This window comes from Salmo salar, chromosome 04 (genome assembly GCF_965601325.2).
Source record: "Salmo salar chromosome 04, fSalSal1, whole genome shotgun sequence".
Classification (NCBI taxonomy): Eukaryota; Metazoa; Chordata; class Actinopteri; order Salmoniformes; family Salmonidae; genus Salmo; species Salmo salar.
In genome coordinates, this window is record NC_138294.1 from 11,581,164 (window position 1) to 11,604,375 (window position 23,212).

At 39.6% G+C, this 23,212-nt stretch overlaps 1 protein-coding gene across 3 annotated transcripts in view; it reads left to right on the plus strand.

The window, feature by feature from the left end:
- LOC106569656 (uncharacterized) overlaps positions 1 to 23,212 on the plus strand; it is an 83,713-nt gene that overhangs the window by 35,829 nt on the left and 24,672 nt on the right. Inside the window, exons 4-8 of one of the 3 annotated variants that reach the window (XM_082974107.1) lie at positions 51 to 134; positions 218 to 442; positions 6,037 to 6,176; positions 6,443 to 6,552; positions 7,894 to 8,549. The exons of 1 other annotated variant lie outside the window; for it this stretch is intronic. In XM_082974107.1, coding sequence (XP_082830233.1) covers positions 51 to 134; positions 218 to 442; positions 6,037 to 6,176; positions 6,443 to 6,552; positions 7,894 to 8,026 — 692 coding nt within the window. In that variant the 3' untranslated portion in view covers positions 8,027 to 8,549. Of the gene's footprint in view, positions 1 to 50; positions 135 to 217; positions 443 to 6,036; positions 6,177 to 6,442; positions 6,553 to 7,893; positions 8,550 to 19,260; positions 19,506 to 23,212 lie in introns of those variants that run through there. One more of the 3 variants, XM_045711689.2, reaches the window with a different exon arrangement.

The window sequence follows — 23,212 nt, forward strand, 5'->3', positions numbered from 1 at the left end:
AACACATTAACACATTACCAATTATCTGACTTTAATAACTTGTTATTCAGTACATTTTCAGTGGTGGAAGAGACCCTCCAGTGTTGCTGTAGTGTGTGTTCTACTGGCTGTCATCGTAGGCCAGTGGAATTCCTGTAAGTGAAAAAAAAAAAGAAAAAAACATTTGAAGTCAATGTTTTGACTGTTACACATTTTGATTGACTTTTCCCTTTTACAGATATAGAAAGAGACCGGTTACAGAATAGTCTAAATACCAGGACCATTGAGAGAGACCAGTTGCAGAATAGTCTAAATACCAGGACCACTGAGAGAGACCAGCTACAGAATAGTCTAAATACCAGGACCACTGAGAGAGACACGTTGATGAAGAGTCTGAACACTACAACTATGGAGCGTGACCAGCTACAGAAGGAGACAGATAGACTGAACTGGAAGATCAACGGTAAGGACAGCCCCCCCAACGTTTTGGTAGTTGACCTGTTATTGCACACCCAATCATACTCAAGAAGTATTGTCAGCGCTAACTGTGGCCATTAGGAACAGTAACAAATTACAGGAACTGGGTTTTGCTGTGGCGCTCAAGACATGACACAGGAGGTCATCAGAACTACCTACCTAGAACTCCCTCAGATTTTGTTTTGTCAGTCAAGGAAGTTATATATATATATATAATGTAGTTCTACATCGTTTATCATTCACTGTGGCATCTTTTAGAATCCACCAGTGGCCTTGTGGTTAGTGTCCGCCCTGAGATTGGATGTTTGGGAGGTCGATCCCCTACCGAGTCGTATGAAAGGTTGTAAAAATGGTACCCGATGAGGGTCTGCTTGGCACTCAGCATTAAGGAGATAAGGTCCTATGATAGACTAGTGTCCAGCGGGTGTACTTTATAAAAAACACTTTTATTTAAACAGGATCAACTAGGACCAAGGTCTCATTTGCAGTAGAGCCCTGTTTTCAATACAAATAAAAACACACATACAGTGGAAAGAAAAAGCATGTGAACCCTTCGGAATTACATGGCTTCCTGCATAAATTGGTCCTAACATTTGACCTGTTCTTCATCTAGGTCACAACAATAGACAAACACAGTCTGCTTAAACTTTTAACACACAATTATACATTTATGTCTTTATTGAACACCGTGTAAACATTCACAGTGCAGGATGGAAAAAGTATGTTAACCCTTGGATTTAATAACAGGTTTACCCTCCTTTGGCAGCAATAACCTCAACCAAACGTTTTCTGTAGTTGCGGATCAGACCTGCACAATGGTCAGGAGGAATTTTGGACCATTCCTCTTTACAAAACTGTTTTAGTTCAGCAATATTCTTGGGATGTCTGGTGTGAACCGCTCAAGGTCATGCCACAGCATCTCAATCAGGTTGAAGTCAGGACTGACTGGGCCACTCTAGAAAGCATATTTTCTTCTGTTGAAGCCTTTCGGTTGTTGATTTACTTCTGTGTTTTGGGTAATTGTCTTGTTGCATCAACTTCTGTTGAGCTTCAATTGGCGGACAGATAGCCTTACATTCTCCTGCAAAATGTTTTGATAAACTTGGGAATTAATTTTTCCGTTGGCGATAGCAAGCTGTCCAGGCCCTGAGGCGATAAAGCAGCCCCAAACCATGATGTTCCCTCCATCATACTTTAAAGTTGGAATGGGGTTTTGATGTTGTTGCTGTACCTTTTTCTCCACACATAGTGTGTGTTCCTTCCAAACAATTCAACTTTAGTTTAATCTGTCCACAGAATATTTTGCCAGTAGCGCTGTGGAACATCCAGGTGCTCTTTTGCAAACTTCTGACGTGCAGCAATGGTTTTTTTTGGACAGCAGTGGCTTCTTCTGTGGTGTCCTCCCAAGAACACCATTCTTGTTTAGTGTTTTTTTGTATCGTAGACTCGTTAACAGAGATGTTAGCATGTTCCAGAGATTTCCATAAGTCTTTAGCTGACACTCTAGGGTTCTTCTTAACCTCATTGAGCATTCTGCTCTGTGCTCTTGCAGTCATCTTTGCAGGACGGCCACTCCTAGGGAGAGTAGCAACAGCGCTGAATTTTCTCAATTTATAGACAGTTTGTCTTACCGTGGACTGATGAATATCAAGGCTTTTAGAGATACTTTTGTAACCCTTTCCAGCTTTATGCAAGTCAACAATTCTTAATCTTAGGTCTTCTGAGATCTCTTTTGTTCGAGGCATGGTTCACATCAGGCAATGCTTCTTGTGAATAGCAAACTCAAATTTTGTCAGTGTTTTTTATAGGGCAGGGCAGCTCTAACCAACATCTCCAATCTCGTTTCATTGATTGGACTCCAGGTTCTGACTCCTGAATCCAATTAGCTTTTGGAGAAGTCATTAGCTCAGGAGTTCATATACTTGTTCCAACCAGCAATGTGAATGTTTAAATTATGTATTCAATATCAATACAATAATTTGTGTGTTATTGGTTTAAGCACACTGTGTTTGTCTATTGTTGTGACTTAGATGAAGATCAGATCAAATTTGATGACCAATTTATTTAGAAATCCAGTTAATGCCAAAGGTTTCACATACTTTTTCTTGCCACTGTATGCACAACTACACAGACACAATACATATACGCCTTAAGAAAAACAATCACAGTTAAGATCAGAAATCAATTTTTTGAATAGCCAAAGAGGCACCAGACCATCAATTCTAATAGTTTTTTGTAAGTTGTTCCACATGTAAGGTGCATCACCACTGCATTTTCCGATCTGTGTAGAAACTGGGGGGAGCTGAAGTGTAATGTAATTCATTGACCCAGTTTTATAATTATTAATTCTAGAAGAGATTAGAGATGTCAGATACATTGGAAGTGTTTACTTGTACATCAAGCTGCCTCACACTACAGAAACAGGAGCAGGAGACTAGATCCAATGAGCTGTTCTGGCCTCTCACAAGACAAGACTGTCACATCCTGACCAGCAGAGGGAGTAGTGGTGTAGTATTTTGGTCAGGACGTGGCAGAAGAAGTCTGTATGTGTTGTCTAGTATGTCTGTTTCTGTGTTAGTCTTGTGACTCCTGATCAGGAACAGCTGGGGATCGTTGTTCCTGATTGGGAGTCATATATTTAGGAGTATGTTTGTCACTTGGGTTTGTGGGTGGTTGTGCTAACACTGCTAGTCTTTTGTTTGTAGTAAGCTGGTTAGCCTGTCGTGAGTTTTGTGTTATTGTTTTCCTGTGTATACTTTGCTTTGATATATTATTCTTTACATTAATAGATGAGTATCCACATTTCGCCTGCAGTTTGGTCCATTCAACACGGCAACATTTATGACAAAGGCTCATGCAAAGCTACCTACATATTCAATGTGGGAATAAATAATAGTTGCAAAGTTATGTTTAACTTGAAAATGTCACTGAACAAAAATATAAAAGACAACATGTAAAGTGTTGGTCTCATGAACTGAAATAAAATATCCCAGAAATGTTACATATGCACAAACAGCTCAAATGTTGTGCACAAATTTGTTTACTTATCTGTTAGTGAGCATATCTCTTTTGCCAAGATAATCCATCCACCTGACAGGTGTGGCATAAGAAGCTGATTAAACAGCATGATAATTACACAGGTGCACCTTGTGCTGGGGACAATAAGAGACCACTCTAAAATGTGCAGTTTTGTCCACAACACAATGCCATCAATGTCTCAAGTTGAGGAAGCATGCAATTTTTATGGTGAATCCAAGAATGTCGACCCGAGCTGCTGCCAGACAATTTTATGTTAATTTCTCTACATTAAGCCACCTCCAACGTCATTTTAGAGAATTTGGCAGTACGTCCGACCGGCCTCACAACTGCAGACCATGTGTAACCACGCCAGCTCAGGACCTCCACATCTGACAAATTCACCTGCCACCCGGACAGCTGAGGAAACTGTGTTTGCACAACCGATGAATTTCTGCACAATCTGTCAGAAATCGTCTCAGGGAAGCTCATCTGCATGTAGCAAGGATCTGTACACATTTCCTGGAAGCTGAAAATGTCCCAGTTCTTCCATGGCCTGAATACTCAGACATGTCACCCATTGAGCATGTCTGGGATGCTCTGGATTGACATGTACAACAGCGTGTTCCAGTTCCCGCCAATATCCATCAAGTTTTCACAGCCATTGAAGTGGAGTGGGACAACATTCCACAGGACAAAATCAGGTTGATCAACTCTATGTGAAGGAGATGTGTCACGCTGCATGAGACAAATGGTGGTATTCTGATCCACACCCCTACCTTTAAGACGTTCCGCCAGCGGGACACCTAGCCAACGGGATAGCAGGGCGCGAAATACAAAACATCAAAAATCTCAATTCAATTTTCTCAAACATACGACTATTTTACACCACTTTAAAAATACACTTCTCCTTAATGCAACCACATTGTCTGATTTCAAAAAGGCTTTACAGCGAAAGCAAAACATTAGATTATGTTAGCACACCACCTAAACAACAAAAGCCACAGAACCATTTTCCTAGCAAGGAGAGGCGTCACAAAAACCAGAAATACAGCTAAAATTAAGCACTAACCTTTGACGATCTTCATCAGATGACACTCATAGGACATCATGTTACACAATACATGTTTTGTTCGATCAAGTTCATATTTATATCCAAAAAAACCATTTTACATTGGTGCGTGATGTTCAGAAAATGTTTGCCTCCCAAAACTTCCTGTGAATGTGCACATTAATTTACAGAAATACTCATCATAAACGTTGACAAAATATATAACAATTATTTAAAGAATTATAGATATACTATTCCTTAATGCAACCGCTGTGTCAGATTTTAAAATAGCTTTTCGGCGAAAGCACATTGTTCAATATTCTGAGTACAGAACTCAGCCATCAATGCAAGCTATACAGCTACCCGTCAAGTCATGGCATCAATACAATTCTAAATTAGTGTTATAAATCTTTCCTTACCTTCGGCGGAATGCACTCGCAGGACTACCACCAGAAATGTTCATTTGTTTGATAAAGTCCATCATTTATGTCCAAAGACCTCCGTTTTGTTGGCGCGTCCAGAACACTATTCCAAAGGCACGATGCGGGAGCGCAATTCAATAGATGAAAAGATCAAAAGGTCCATTACCGTTTGTAGAAACATGTCAAACGATGTTTACAATCAACCCTTAGGGTGTTTTTCACATAAAAAGTAGATAATATTCCAACCGGACAATAGCGTATTCATTACAGAAGAAAAATAAAAATGCTAGCCATTTGTGAATGCACATGAAGTAACTACATGAGCTCGGACAGTCCACTGCTTGAACCGGCTGTTATTCCCTCAAAGTTCACCATAGAAGCCTCAAACAACTTTCTAAAGACAGTTGACATCTAGTGGAAGCCTTAGGAAGTGCACAATGACCCCACAGACACTAGTTTCATAAGCAATGGTTTGAAAGATTACAAGTGTCAGATCTCCCACTTCCTGGTTGGATATTTCTCAGGTTTTGCCTGCCGTATGAGTTCTGTTATACTCACAGACATCATTCAAACAGTTTTAGAAACTTCAGAGTGTTTTCTATCCAAATCTACTAATAATATGCACATATTTGACTCTGGGCCCAAGTATTAGGCAGTTTACTCTGGGCAAGCTTTTCATCCGGCCGTGATAATACTGCCCCCTATACCTTAACAGGTTTTAAGGTGTCTGAGACCAACAGATTCATATCTGTATTCCCAGTCATATGAAATCCATACATTAGGGTCTAATTCATTCATTTAAATTGACTGATTTCCTTATATGAACTGAAACTAAGTAAAATCTTTGAAATGGTTGCATGTTGAGTTTATATTTTTGTTCAGTGTAAAAGCTAAAGGCAAACAGGCAATTCACACAAACGATTGCTGTGGGAAATCACCAGAACATTTGAATTATTTCCTAAAGCTGCAAGGCAAAATCCTAATCAGCTCATTGGAAGGGTTCATTAGAAGTGCTTTGTCTGTCATGTTCTTTTTAATACATTATTTTTCATAACAGTTGAGTGTCAAATATGGTAAATGTCAAACTTCTAGGGTCCTGTCCTGAAGGATGGAGAAGGTTTGGCTGCGGCTGTTACTACCTCTCTACTGAGAAGAAATCCTGGGAGGAGAGTAGACAGGACTGTCTGGAGAGAGGAGCAGATCTGGTGATCATTAACAGTGAAGAGGAACAGGTGAGACAGACAGACAGACAGACAGACAGACAGACAGACAGACAGACAGACAGACAGACAGACAGACAGACAGACAGACAGACAGACAGACAGACAGACAGACAGACAGACAGACAGACAGACAGACAGACAGACAGACAGACAGACAGACAGACAGACAGACAGACAGACAGACAGACAGACAGACAGACAGACAGACAGACAGAGCTACTTTATTTATTAGTCCATCATGTATTATTAACAATGTGTTTTCTGTGCCACAACAGACATTCATCAAAGGGTTAGAATCACTCCTTTTTGCCTGGATTGGTCTGACTGACTCTGTTACTGAGGGGACCTGGAAATGGGTGGACGGAACCCCACTGACCATCCAAAAGTAAGAGACTACTGCTGTATAATAACACTGACCACCCCAAGGTAAGAGACTACTGCTCTAATAACACTGACCACCCCAAGGTAAGAGACTACTGCTCTATAATAACACTGACCACCCCAAGGTAAGAGACTACAGCTCTAATAACACTGACCACCCCAAGGTAAGAGACTACTGCTCTATAATAACACTGACCACCCCAAGGTAAGAGACTACAGCTCTAATAACACTGACCACCCCAAGGTAAGAGACTACAGCTCTAACAACACTGACCACCCCAAGGTAAGAGACTACAGGTCTAATAACACTGACCACCCCAAGGTAAGAGACTACAGCTCTAACAACACTGACCACCCCAAGGTAAGAGACTACAGCTCTAATAACACTGACCACCCCAAGGTAAGAGACTACTGCTCTAATAACACTGACCACCCCAAGGTAAGAGACTACCTCTCTATAATAACACTGACCACCCCAAGGTAAGAGACTACTGCTCTATAATAACACTGACCACCCCAAGGTAAGAGACTACTGCTCTATAATAACACTGACCACCCCAATGTAAGAGACTACTGCTGTGTAATAACACTGACCACCACAAGGTAAGAGACTACTGCTCTATAATAACACTGACCACCCCAAGGTAAGAGACTACTGCTGTATAATAACATTGACCACCACAAGGTAAGAGACTACTGCTGTGTAACAACACTGACCACCCCAAGGTAAGAGACTACAGCTCTAATAACACTGACCACCAAGGTAAGAGACTACTGCTCTAATAACACTGACCACCCCAAGGTAAGAGACTACCTCTCTATAATAACACTGACCACCCCAAGGTAAGAGACTACTGCTCTATAATAACACTGACCACCCCAAGGTAAGAGACTACTGCTGTGTAATAACACTGACCACCACAAGGTAAGAGACTACTGCTCTATAATAACACTGACCACCCCAAGGTAAGAGACTACTGCTGTGTAATAACACTGACCACCACAAGGTAAGAGACTACTGCTGTGTAATAACACTGACCACCCCAAGGTAAGAGACTACTGCTCTATAATAACACTGACCACCCCAAGGTAAGAGACTACTGCTCTATAATAACACTGACCACCCCAAAGTAAGAGACTACTGCTCTATAATAACACTGACCACCCCAAGGTAAGAGACTACTGCTCTATAATAACACTGACCACCCCAAGGTTAGAGACTACTGATCTAATAACACTGACCACAGTGGAAGGAGTATGACTGATTCTCTGTGTTGTTCAAACTCTAGGTTCTGAGAGGTTCTGAGAGAGTGGTTAGTCTAACTCTGTGTTGTTTTTACTACAGGTATTGGTGGAGAGGACAGCCTAATGGTGGAACATACCATAACTGTGCGTTCATCCGTCACATGTCATCAGGCCAAGGAGCATGGTGGGATTTTTATTGTTCCTCTTCAGAAAGATGGATCTGTGAGAAATAGGCTTCTCATAAGTACTTTCTCTGCACTGCTGATGAATGAACTCTCTACTGTATGTTAATGATGGTTTGAAGACTGGTGTGATTTAATAGAATGGTACTCTGAACTACAGGTAGGAGAGAAACACACAAATACATTCAGACACACACACACACACAGATCTGAACCAAACAAACCTCTTAATAGACAAAGAGGAAATTCCCTTTTGGTTCGAGAGACACTGATTTTGAAATCTCGGGAGGGGCTACTTCATCACATGACCATGAGCAACCAATCATGACCAACTCATGTTCATTACACAAGCTGACACAAAATAATTTATTCACATGTCAAACAATGTGGTGTATAATATCATTCAATAGCTGCTATCAATCAATTACTTTTAAGTTTTACACTTCTAAATACATTTAAAATGACTGTATATGTTTCAGGTATACAGTATGTTTTCTTGTGCTTTTATTATTCTGAACATTAACTGTGTACTTCCTGCTTATTCAATAAATCATTCAACTGATATTAATGACAATTACCTGTCTAGTACATTATTGTTCTCCTTACCGTTTTATCTAACATGGAATCTAGAAGGACAAGACACCTCTCTGCCACTAGGATAGAGAATGAATGTTAGTGTTTACATTTGAACTTATCTTGTTAACTTCCTGTTTGCAGTGACAACACCAGAACGAAGGGTTGGATCATAAATAACCATTAGTTATTGAAGCAGTCTATGGTTTTGTTACTAAACTAACAAATGGGACTAATCATTGACTACAGTAGGACAGGTGGCAGTGACCTCCAGTTATCAGAGAGACAGTCTTAAGCAGGGTTTTGTGTGTGTGATTGACAGAATGCATGAGATTCATGTAAAAGCATATAAATCATTGGAGGCTGCTGAGGGGAGGATGTAATAATGGCTTAGAACAGAGCAAATAGAATGGCATCAAACACATAGAAACCATGCGTTTGATGTATTTGATGCTATTCCAGTAATTCTGCACCAGCCATTACAAGCCCGTCCTCCAAACTTAAGGTTCCACCAATAAACATTCATTCCGTGTGACTATGCATGACTGGCCTAGAAGAACTACAGCATGTGCTAATTCAACAACAGCATTACATAACACTAACCCAATGCACTAGGCACTTTTTTTTAAATCTGAAAATCACTCTTGTCAGTCCTCTCCTCCACTGATCTGAAAGACCTGACCAGGTGAAAGCTAAGCCAGTCTAATGATGAGCTTCCTTCCACCATATTGTTTTCACCTGTGAAGCCAATCAGTGCAGATGTAGGGGAGGAGACAAGGAGAGGGAGACAATTGCAAAAGAGCCCCTGGCCACATTCAGAAGCCAAACTTGGTCAAAAGTTGCAGATATATGATATCAATAAAGCGGAATTAATTTGTTATTCTACACGTCAGAGAGGCATGTTTTTTACTCCATAGCATATTTCAGTTCCTAAACATTGCATCCTGCTGAACGGGCCCTTGGTCATGTCACATGTCCATAGATGATGTACCTGTCACGGCTGTTCAAAGGATGGGACCAAAATGCAGCGTGTTCGTAGTTCCACATATTTTATTTACCGTGAAACTAAATGCTTTACATTAAATACTTGAATGCACAAAAACAACAAACCGTGACGCAGAGAGGAAAACACACTACTCAAATTAATCACCCACAAAAACAGGTGGGACGAACATCAACATAAATATGACCTCCAATTAGAGGTAACGAGGATCAGCTGCCTCCAATTGGAGATCAACCCAAACATAGAAATAGACAACATAGAAAAACCACCCAAAACACCCCCTGACCACTCTACTATAGAAAATGACCTCTTACAAGGGTCAGGATGTGACAGTACCAAATCCACCATCTACTGGTCAATTATTATACTGCTTTAACTTTCCTCATAAAGACTAGTTTCTACCAATGATATGCATTACCCCTAGACAACTTACAGGGGCGCTGTTTTGAAGCCTCTGCACATTCATTTTGGTGCTACTCCATTGTAAAGATTTTGGAAGATACAGAAATGCATTTATTAATGTCTACATTTAAATGACAAGTATATTATATTAGACACCTTAATGTATATTAGACAAATTAATGCATTCTTTATAATTATATTAAATTAAGATTAAAATATATAACAGATGGGTACGTTGGTCAACAACAAAATCAATGAGCAACCATGAGGCATAACTGACAGGGTTGGCTTAGATTGTTGACAGCATGTAAACTATATTTCAACTCCAATGTTTGAAAACAAATACATTTGAACAATGAGCCCTAGTCTACAATACATCATTACTGTTGTTGGTGAGACGGCTAGCAAAAACTACACATATTAACTTGAAATCAGTCAAAACACCTAAAACAAGAAATGGTATCAATAATGATGAAACGAGCTGAAACGAGCCACTTACAATTCACCACATGGAAGTTTTGTCATTCTTGCTAGCAATTTGGTCATCCAGAATCACAACCACTTACGTTCTCCAGCAAGAACCAAATAATGTAGCTCAAACAGAAGGAACTAACAAAGAGTCACTGAACACAACCAAAAAGAAACAGGTGGGCTTTAGGAGCGGTTCTGAAAGACGCTTATGGGGGTGTCCCCTGGAAGTTGACTAGTAACAACAACTGGGACCTAAAAGACACCCGCCATGAGCGACCACTAAATTTGACCAAGAACAGGAAAACAAAATAAAACCCACACCAAACTGAAAGACAAGAAGAAAACCAAAAAGTGGAGCAAAATGAAAACAGGGAAGATCAGATAAAGGAATGTTTTTCTATAAAATAGCGAGAGTCAACTAAGGGTGTTAACCCCATCTCTCAACACAACTGGAGCACTGGGCCAGTCACTCTTAAATATCACCTGGGCCAACACTGTTGACTATCGAGATGGACCAGCCAGCACAGGTGTAACACATACTGACTAATGAGGTGACACCAATCGGTGCGTCCCACGCGCTAAATGTGCTAACATCCAACCTGAAAATGGAAAAACCAAAGCCTGTAACACCTGTTATCCTACATTTTTGTTGGACAAGTTTGCTCACTACAAACAGAAGGTAACTTCCATCTCACAATATGATCAACTATAATGTCTTGCCTCCGTCAATATAAAAATGGTGTCTACTGGCTGTCAACGCTTAAAGACAAAACAGACACTTTTTTTCTTATAATCTTTTTTGGCTAAAACGTATTCGTTTTGAGAAACAGATGTAAAATCACGTACGATTCTATAACTCTCAACCGAAACAAAATTAATCTCCAAAACGGCAAAACATGCAGTCAAAATTGACAGTGAGCCAGGTCTACACACTGACTAAACAGAAAACACAAAAACGTATCGACTGCCTACCTTTGAAAGACAATCAGTAACCTAGTTGTCCTTACCGCAGACATGTCTGATTTCAAGGGGAACTCTTGCAATATGAAACTCCAGCGAAGGAGTCGGTGGTTTGTGGAACTCGTCTTTGCAGGAAAACGAGGGGTTATGATCAGTACAGACCACCATAGGGCTAGAGATGATACATAAACCTTGAAGTGCTGAAGAGCCAGTACCAATGCGGGCCTACTTCTCGATACTAGTAGTGTTTGTGATATGAGGCCCATTTCTTTGAAAAGTGCCCCACAGTGTGCTCAACGTTGTTATTGTCTTTCTGTAGGAGCACAGCCCCAGTTCCTACATCACTGGCATTGGTGTACGAAGCAAATGGACGCCGGAAATCCGGAGCAGCTAGCACCGGTGCAGAGACCAAAGGGGTCTTAGCATTTCGTAACCTGAACAGAAGACGAAGGTAGGAAAACAAACCACCAGGAGTGACAAAAGCAGACAAATCTTTGGCGCTCTGAGTTAGAGAGACCTGCCAATACCCTTCAGCAAATCAAAGTCTCTAACGTATTTAGCGGAGCCAACACGGTCCACACAATCATCGACCCTGGGCAAAGGGTACGAGTCAGACTTACTAATGGCATTGAGTTCCTGAAAATCGGAACAAAACCACAGACCCATCCAACAGGGCGAATTCCACAGACTGTTGCCATGTTGTGCAATGCCGTGCTCAAGAATACTATAGTCTGACTTCTGTCCAATAGAAGCACACATTGTTTTTGTGAAATTGTCAGCTAACCCATCTATATAAAAACATTCCTTCAAATATGTTTGAGTACTAATGTTACTGTTCCCAATACAACAAATAACTACTTAAATACATGTAATTTGGTCCTTGAAACATTTTATTGAAATACTGTAGAATTCCATTCATTACTATGGAGCCGGTGGCTTCAAAGCCTCTCATTGGCCAGTACATAGCATCAACAATCCAGGGTTTATACACGTCATTGGTTTCTATCTGTTCAATCTGACCTTTTTTTAAACTGTGCTTTCTCAACGTATAACTGACACCATTTAGAAGTGAAACACTGGTGTTATTATAGTATTAGTACATTACAACACTTAGTAGTACAACATACATACATACATCTTTAATCACATTATATATATCTTAGTAGTACAGGATACTTACATCTTTAATCACATTATATATATCTTAGTAGTACAGTATACATACATCTTTAATGACATGATATATATCTTAGTAGTACAGTATACATACATCTTTAATCACATTATATATATCTTAGTAGTACAGTATACATGCATCTTTAATCACATTATATATATATATATATATATTAGTAGTACAGCATACATACATCTTTAATCACATGATACAGATGTTCTGGTAATTGTCTAGAAGGTGGAATGTCAAGTCTATCACATATAAAATAAGCATAACTTCCTCATGTGTTCCCCAACTGCAGTTTATGATGGCTATACAATACCAATGTACAAAACGGCAATCTAGGAAATAGTATGTAAGAGAATGGGAAATGTAATAAGCAGAAAGTCACGATTGGTACATACAATAGAATGGAAGTAAAACATTTACATTGATTAATAACTGTAAAAACTTTTATGAAAATGGTATGTTGGTAAATTGTGAAATGCACACCATATTGGGAATTGGCATGTACGGATAGAGCTAAATTGAAATGTTTCTTACAGAATAAATATGGAAAGCATATCCATAACCATGGTAGCAATCAAAAGCGAACAGTTTGGAGATTTTGGGAAGTTATTAAACTAAAAGTGAGGACAACAGTTAAAATCAAATCAAATGTTATTTGTCACATGTGCCGAATGAGAAACATTTCAATTTAGCCCTTACAGTCAAATACTTACAAGCCCTTAACCAACATCCACGCCATCACACAATTACTGTTGTTTACGCAATCCAAAAACGGTCCAATATACAGTTGAAGTCGGAAGTTTACATACACCTTAGCCAAATAAATTTAAACTCAGTTTTTTCACAATTCCTGACATTTAATCATAGTAAAAATTCCCTGTCTTAGGTCAGTTAGGATCACCACTTTATTTTTGTGAAATGTCAGAATAATAGTAGAGAAAATGATTTATTTCAGCTTTTATTTCTTTCATCACATTCCCAGTGGGTCAGAAGTTTGCATACACTCAATTAGTATTTGGTAGCATTGCCTTTAAATTGTTTAACTTGGGTCAAACGTTTTGGGTAGCCTTCCACAAGCTTCCCACAATAAGTTTGGTGAATTTTGGCCCATTCCTCCTGACAGAGCTGGCGTAACTGAGTTGGGTTTGTAGGCCTCCTTGCTCGCACACGCTTTTTTCAGTTCTGTCCACAAATTTTCTATAGGATTGAGGTCAGGGCTTTGTGATGGCCACTCCAATAACTTGACATTGTTGTCCTTAAGCCATTTTACCACAACTTTGGAAGTATGCTTGGGGTCATTGTCCATTTGGAAGACCCATTTGCGACCAAGCTTTAACTTCCTGACTGATGTCTTGAGATTTTGCTTCAATATATCCACATAATTTTCCGTCCTCATGATGCCATCTATTTTGTGAAGTGCACCAGTCCCTCCTGCAGCAAAGCACCCCCACAGCATCATGCTGCCACCCCCGTGCTTCACGGTTGGAATGGTGTTCTTTGGCTTGCAAGCCTCCCCCTTTTTCCTCCAAACATAACGATGGTCATTATGGCCAAACAGTTCCATTTTTGTTTCATCAGACCAGAGGACATTTCTCCAAAAAATACGATCTTTGTCCCTGTGTGCAGTTGCAAACCGTAGTCTGGCTTTTTCATGGAAGTTTTGGAGCAGTGGCTTCTTCAGGTTATCCAGCCTTTCAGGTTATGTTGATATAGGACTCATTTTACTGTGGATATAGATACTTTTGTACCTGTTTCCTGCAGCATCTTCACAAGGTCCTTTGCTGTTGTTCTGGGATTGATTTGCACTTTTCACACCAAAGTACGTTCATCTCTTGGAGACAGAACACATCTCCTTCCTGAACAGTATGATGGCGGTGTGATCCCATGGTGTTTATACTAGCGTACTATTGTTTGTACAGATGAATGTGGTACCTTCAGGCGTTTGGAAATTGCTCCCAAGGATGAACCAGACTTGTGGAGGTCTACAATTTTTTTTCTGAGGTCTTGGCTGATTTCTTTTGATTTTCCCATGATGTCAAGCAAAGAGGCACCTTCAATTGGTACAATTGACACCTTCAATTGACTCAAATGATGTCAATTAGCCTATCAGAATCTTCTAAAGCCATGACATCATTTTCTGGAATTTTCCAAGCTGTTTAAAGGCACAGTCAACTTAGTGTATGTAAACTTCTGACCCACTGGAATTGTGATACAATGAATTATAAGTGAAATATCTGTCTGTAAACAATTGTTGTAAAAATTACTTGTGTCATGCACAAAGTAGATGTCCTAACCGACTTGCCAAAACTGTAGTTTGTTAACAAGAAATTTGTGGAGTGGTTGAAAAACAAGTTTTAATGACTCCAACCTAAGTGTATGTAAACTTCCGACTTCAACTGTATATCCAGTGGTGAAAAAAGTACCCAATTGCCATACTTGAGTAAAAGTAAAGATCTCTTAAAAGAAAATGAGTCAAGTAAAAATGTAAGTCATCCAGTAAAATCCTGCTTGAGTAAAAGTCTAAAAGTATTTCGTTTTAAATATACTTAAGTATCAAAAGATAAAGTAAAAGCATAAATCATTTCAAATTCCTTATATTAAGCAACCCAGACGGCTCCATTTTCTTGTTTTTTTGTTTACGGATAGCCAGGGAAAAGCTCCAACAATCAGACATAACTTACAAACGTAGCATGTGTTTAGTGAGTCCACCAGATCAGAGGCAGTAGGGATGACCAGGGATGTCCTCTTGATAAGTGTGTGAATTAGAATATTTTCCTGTCCTGCTAAGCATTCCAAATGTAACGAGTACTTTCGGGTGTCAGGGAAAATTTATGGAGTCAAAAGTACATCATTTTTCTTTAGGAATGTAGTGAGAAAAAAAAATATATAAATAGTAAAGTAAAGTATACAAATACAAAAATGACTTAAGTAATACTTTCAAGTTTTTTTACTTAAGTACTTTACACCACTGTATATATCGCAATCTGGGTCAGGTTGGCATCATTTGAAATCTTGTTCATTTCCAACCAGACTAGCTAAGTTATAAAATACGATTTTACAGTGTTAGGCTATCACAAGGAAATTCAGGCAAGCAGATGGTAATGTTGGTGCGCATACAATGAGTAGCTTGCGGCAAATTTTCTTCACAATACAACAAACAGGCTCATTCTGTTCAGGACAACCCAGGGTATGACGCCATGTCATCTTGTTTTTTTCAAACATACTGATCATAAACTTTGACACTGTTTATTACATGAGTGTATGATAAGGAAATGTGAAGTACAGATTTTGACTTGCTTGTGTGACATCAACGTGGTATTTATTATGATCATCAATGTCTCATCTTTTAAAATACATTGAGTCCTCTTAATTTATAGCATTTCCCTCACTCAGACAACAAAACATTTTAAAGGTTTCCCAGTTAGCGAGAGTGAAGCGAAGACCTTGAGCTCTGACGTCATGTATAGCATGTTACTGTACAGCCATAGCATTCCAATTTAAGCGTTTATCAGTGTTCAAATCTGCCATATTCAACCCCTATATGGGTACAAGTGTAAAGGACTACAGACTGGGATTCAATGCAAGGCGTGTTATAGCATGAAGCACTATACAGCCAACAATGCGCCTTTTAAAGGCACTTTACCCTGTGTTAGCAGGAACAGCATTAATGGTAAATGCTGTGCATGTCGCTTCAAACCTAAATGACCGATAGTGTATCATGCTGTAGCCCATGTCTAATGGAGTTGTATTGGAGCTATGTGAGCTGGTCCACCATTCATCAGGCCCAGGGTACACACACCTGTTGTCTAATAGGCTGAGGTTGCAATATCAATATTTACCATTATGGTGCGATATAACAATTTAACCATATACTGATTTCATTTGTACGTTTTTACAGTTATCAATACATTGAAATTACAGCAGTTGAATATGGACCATGTGTTCATTCTACTTATTAAACTAGAAAGTGTGTGTGTGTGTGTGTGTGTGTGTGTGTGTGTGTGTGTGTGTGTGTGTGTGTGTGTGTGTGTGTGTGTGTGTGTGTGTGTGTGTGTGTGTGTGTGTGTGTGTGTGTGTGTGTGTGTGTGTGTGTGTGTGTGTGTGTGTGTGTGTGAGAGAGAGTTTCTGTCTATATGTCTGTCTGTACTTGCATTGAACCCTGAAAATGTAACATTAACACCATCCATTTTTCTGGGCATACGTGTCATCATCAATATCCATGGTCTTCATCGCTCTAGTTGGATTATTTGTTGAAAATGCATTCATCCATATATGTTCTATTGGTTTGTTGTCAGACAAACATAACACAACAGTAGTGATTGAGTATTATTAAGATAGGCCGAACAATAATGAACTGATGTACCACTGTCTGATAGGTTCATATACATCATGTGACAACAACAGAATGTGTAGGTGGTTGGGAACAAGAAGGAAGTGTAACTAAAGTTCACACTCAAGCTCAAGTCCAACTGAAAGTTCCAGTTGCTGACTGCTGCACAGAAGTTTTTCACAACACCCTGTTTCAAGCACAAAACCTGAGGTTATGAATGGTCGAATATTCTGTTCCTCCAAAATTCCCTAAAGTTAAAAAACTTGAAAGGCTCAATGCCAAAATGTGTCTGTACCGTACTTTCAAAGAGATGTTTTATGAAATAGTGTGGTCTGTGTGAATGACAGTGCAGGGAATCTTCTTCAGTGAAATAAACCCAAACCTGGACTCAATGCAAAGCAAATGCAGATCTAGAGATCAACCATCTCAGGTATACTGACCTGGGATCAAGTCAACCCTGTCCACATGACCGTATGCATTATGATCAAAAAGGATTAACAGATCATAGATCAGCACACCTGATAAATATGGGCTCTGATAAATATGAAAAATATTTGATAAATATAAATATGGGCCCTGACTTGATATACCCCCCCAAACAAGGAACAGGTGCGTACTAAACAGACATAACCAACAGACACATGAAACATGGATCGGTGGCAGCTAGTAGGCCGGCGACGACGACCGCCGAGCGCCGCCCGACCGGGGAGTGGCGTCACCTTCTGTGGACGTTGTGACATCTACTGCATTTGTTCATTGTTCCCCTCTAGTCAGGGACTTACACCTGGGACACCGGGTGTGTACAATTAATTATCAGGTTGAACAGAAAACCAGCTCTGAACCTCAGGGTAAGAGTTGAATACCTCTGGCCTGGTGTGTCTGCAGGTTTTTGGTTGTTCCTTTCAAATAAACCCTAGACAACCAGGTCTGGGGAGTTCCTTACTAATTAGTGAACTTAATTCATCAATCAAGTACAAGGGAGGAGCAAAAACCCGCAGACACTCGGGCCCTCCGTGGAATGAGTTGGACACCTGTGTGCTTTACATGTTGTGATAGCTTATACTTTGTTCCCAAAATATATATTTCAAATGTTAATACTGAGAAACGTATCTGAAAAAAAGTTGAGATTGTCCCGTCACTTCAAGAAACCCTGAGCTACTCATATGTATATGTGAACCATGCCCTCTTCCCAGTAACAATATCAAGATTAACTGTCAAAAGAAACAATTACATCAAGTTAAATTGTACATCAATATTTACCGATGGATTGTCTGCTGACTCTGGCACTGTCTTCCTTTATATCTCCAATCCAAGGTCAAGGCCACTTAAAAAAAAAAATGCATGAAATTAAATTAAATGTATGAAAATGTATGCATTCACTACTGTAAGTCGCTCTGGATAAGAGCGTCTGCTAAAATGACTAAAATGTAAATGTAAATGTAATGTAAACGTCAATGACACATTATATATTGTCCAGAAAGTAGAGATGTGTCTGTGACAGAACGGACTGCCTGTATAGTGTGACAGAACCCACTGTCTGTATAGTGTGACAGAACCCACTGCCTGTATAGTGTGACAGAACCCACTGCCTGTATAGTGTGACAGAACCCACTGTCTGTATAGTGTGACAGAACCCACTGCCTGTATAGTGTGACAGAACCCACTGTCTGTATAGTGTGACAGAACCCACTGCCTGCATAGTGTGACAGAACCCACTGCCTGTATAGTGTGACAGAACCCACTGCCTGCATAGTGTGACAGAACCCACTGTCTGTATAGTGTGACAGAACCCACTGTCTGTATAGTGTGACAGAACCCACTGCCTGCATAGTGTGACAGAACCCACTGCCTGCATATTGTGACAGAACCCACTGCCTGCATAGTGTGACAGAACCCACTGCCTGCATAGTGTGACAGAACCCACTGTCTGTATAGTGTGACAGAACCCACTGCCTGCATAGTGTGACAGAACCCACTGCCTGCATAGTGTGACAGAACCCACTGTCTGTATAGTGTGACAGAACACACTGCCTGCATAGTGTGACAGAACCCACTGTCTGTATAGTGTGACAGAACCCACTGCCTGTATAGTGTGACAGAACCCACTGCCTGCATAGTGTGACAGAACCCACTGCCTGCATAGTGTGACAGAACCCACTGTCTGTATAGTGTGACAGAACCCACTGTCTGTATAGTGTGACAGAACCCACTGCCTGCATAGTGTGACAGAACCCACTGCCTGTATAGTGTGACAGAACCCACTGCCTGTATAGTGTGACAGAACCCACTGCTTGCATAGTGCATACCTCTTACTAACAAATAAACAACGGACACACACAATCTTCAAATACGCTTGCACTCTCCACTGAACAGACACATTACTTAGTTCTCACATAAAATTAGGTGAGACACACACATTCACAATGAGTGAGGACCTAATGTAACTTAACGGCGGTTCAAAGTCTGGAAAACATGTCATACTGTAGACAGTTTTAATAGCTCTCATTACGGCCTATAAAGTTATAAAATAACAATGCATGGAAAGCCCAACTAGTCTCTGAACAGCAAGTGGTTCAGTCTGGCTGAGCACCTGGGCTTCTTCCAGGTATGTATCTGATCAATCATTTGACATTAACATTCATTAACTATATGTTGTTTTGAGCCATCTGTCTCTTTTCCAGTGTCTAATCTGTTGGAATAAAGCACAGGCTGAAATTAAAAAAGTTGACATTTTTTATTTTATTAATAATGTGTTACTGGATGTGTTTTGTGATTAAGATATGCTCTATTGTTGATGATCAGTAGTTGGTATAACTTTGATTGACTGTCATTGAAAGTGACCCTCAGTCACTCATCAAAATGGTGTTAGAGAGAATGGTAAAGAAATGGAATATATTGATATAGGGAATATTTACTGAAGGTTGAGTTTCTCATCTGGTAGTGATTTGGTTGTTGATCATTATTGAGTATTTCCCCCAAAAACGTACTCAGTCAAAGATAGTGACTTTCTGGCTTTATGTGGTGTAGCATGATGTATCATGTGCTGTACTCTCTTTGTAATGTCAGTAATGGGGTTGTTTGTGCCTGAATGTGTACACATGTACCACTAAAACATTAAAATAGCTTTCATGAAGTTATCTTGTTTATTGTTTGTACTATATGTGTTCTGTAATTAGGAAATGATTTACTGTTGTTGATCTAACAGTTACCATAATAACGTGTCTTTGAAAGTGACCCTCAGTCTACGGTCAAAACAGTGCCAGAGAAAATGTCAAAGATTGTTAAATGTTCAAATATACGGTGTATGTAGACAATTCAACTTGAACATTCTCAAGGAAGATGAATTTTCTATGTTAATTATTATATTGTTGGTCATCATTTCATTTTTACCAAATGTATTTCAGTCCATCAAAACTATGACAACGTATGACTTGAGTCTGTTTGTGACAGTCATTTCAAACTGTTGATGACAGAACCTTCTATTTAGATATTAAATAATATTTGTTAATATGTTAAAATACTTTTGACATATCATTGCTTTATCTAATAAGAATCATAAAGGACAAGTTATAACCTCCAAACAAGTGTATGTCATGTCCTGACCATAGTAAGTTGTTATTTTCTATGGTAGAGTAGGTCAGGGCGTGACGGGGTGTTTGTCCGTTTTTGTATTTCTATGTTTAGTTTCTAGTTTTGTATTTCTAGGTTGGTTTTTGTTTGGCATGACCTCCAATTAGAGGCAGCCAGTTGTCGTTGTCTCTAATTGGAGGCCATATTTAAGTTGATGTTTGTCCCACTTGTGTTTTGTGGGTGATTATATAATTGTGAGTGTGTTTGTTCCTCCTGCGTCACGGTTTGTTGTTTTGTTCCTTCTGTTTATTTTTGTATCGCATTAAGTTTCACTGTCCAATAAATATGTGGAACGAAACCGACGCTGCATTTTGGTCTGATCATTCGAACAGCCGTGACAGTGTATTTGAGTTCAGATGGCTTTATGATTATATTGTCAGGTACTATCAGGTACTCTCTGCATACTGTCAGTAATAGGAGTGTCTGTTATATATTTACAGACTGATGCTGTGCTGACTCGTTCATAGACCATGTTATCTCTAGGGTGATCTAGATGACATGGTATAAACTGTGTAATAACCTACATTTGTTCCAGGGAACTTGAAATGCAGCAGGACATTGTCATGGTAATTGTGCACATTCAAGTTCACGAAAAGGGTTTTACAATTAACATTAGGCCGTGGCTTATATTTGTACTATGCCCATCAGTGGCAGTTAAGATAAGGGAGGATGTTTTTTTTTGTTCATGAACATGGTGTAACGGCTGTCGTAAGAGAGGGGACCAAAGTGCAGCGTGTTGATTAATCATGATGAATATTTATTCAACTCAGAACACTAAAGACAAAATAACAAACGGACGGCCAACAGTTCTGTCAGGTAACAGATAACTAAACAGAAAATAACTGCCCACAACACAGGTGGAAAAAAAAGCCTACATAAGAATGATCACCAATTAGAGACAACGAGGACCAGCTGCCTCTAATTGGAGATCATCCCAAAAACAACAACATAGAAAACTAGAACTAAACATAGATATAGAAAAACACAACACCCCCTGTCATGCCCTGCCCTGACCTACTCTACCATAGAAAATAACATCTTACTATGGTCAGGACGTGACACATGGTCTTATTTCTATTACAGAATATTGGATGACAGTGTAAGTTACAGTCAGTAAGCAGTTACACCAGCGGGCCCCGGTGGCAATAAATTAGTAATACCAAAAGCTTACCTTGACTTGGAAGAGTTTGAGTGTTTTATTGGAAAGTCATAGCCAGCTAGCTAACATAGCATCCCTCTGTTTGAGCAAGGTGTTTCAGTAGGCTAAACTAGCTAGCTGCATTTGCTGGCTAAGTAAGTGAAGCTGGGAAAAAATTAAAATCTTGCTCTCTATTTCTCTCTTGCTTCTCCTTAATTTTGGAAGAAATGAATTTTTTAAACTGTTCAACTATTGTCTTTCTCTCTTTTTGAGTCAACTACTCACCACATTTTATACACTGTAGTGCTAGCTAGCTGTAGCTTATGCTTTCAGTACTATATTAATTCTCTGATCCTTTGATTGGGTGGACAACATGTCAGTTCATGCTGCAAGAGCTCTGATAGGTTGGAGGACGTCCTCCTGAAGTTGTCATAATTACTCTGTAAGTCTATGGAAGGGGTGAGAACCATGAGCCTCCTAGGTTTTGTATTGAGGTCAATGTACCCAGAGGAGGACGGAAGCTAGCTGTCCTCTGGCTACACCATGGTATTACCCTACAGAGTGCTGCTGAGGCTACTGTAGACCTTATTTGCAAAACAGTGTGTTTTGGGGCTAGATGGGACGGTAGTGTCCCACCTGGCCAACATCCGGTGAAATTGCAGAGTGCGAAATTCAAAATACAAAATTTGTAACATTAAACATTCATGAAAATACAAGTGTCTTACATCGTTTAAAAGCTTAACTTCTTGTTAATCCAGCCGATTTGTCAGATTTCAAAAAGGCTTTACGGCAAAAGCACACCAGCACCCCACATACAAAAGCATTACATACATTTTCCAATCAAGCAGAAGCGTCACGAAAGTCAGAAATAGCGATAAAATAAATCACTTACCTTTGAAGATCTTCCTCTGGTTGCAATCACAAGGGTCCCAGCTACATAACAAATGGTCCTTTTGTTCGATAAAGTCCTTCTTTATATCCCAAAAGAGTCCGTTTAATTGGCGCTTGACTCAGTAATCCACTGGTTTCCCTCGTTCAAAATGCATACAAATGAATCCTGAAAGTTACCAATAAACTTCCTCCAAACAAGTCAAACAACGTTTCTAATCAATCCTCAGGTACCCTAATATGTAAATAAACGATACTATTTAAGACAGAGAATAGTATGTTCATTACCGGAGATAAATAACGAAGTGCACACCCTCACCAACGCACACCACAACACTACAGCCAAAATGGGAGCCACTTAGAAAAACTACAAATTCTAGCTAATTTTTCAAAAAACAAGCCTGAAACTCTTTCTAAAGATTATTGACATCAACTGGAAGCCCTAGGAACGGCAATCTGGGAGGTATTCCATTGATTTCCGCATAGACAGGCATTATAAATGGTGTCACCTCCCCCCCAAAAAATCTGGATGGATTCTCCTCGGGTTTTCTCCTGCTATATCAGTTCTGTTATACTCACAGACATTCTTTTAACAGTTTTGGAAACTTTAGAGTGTTTTCTATCCGATACTATCAATTATATGCATATCCTAGCTT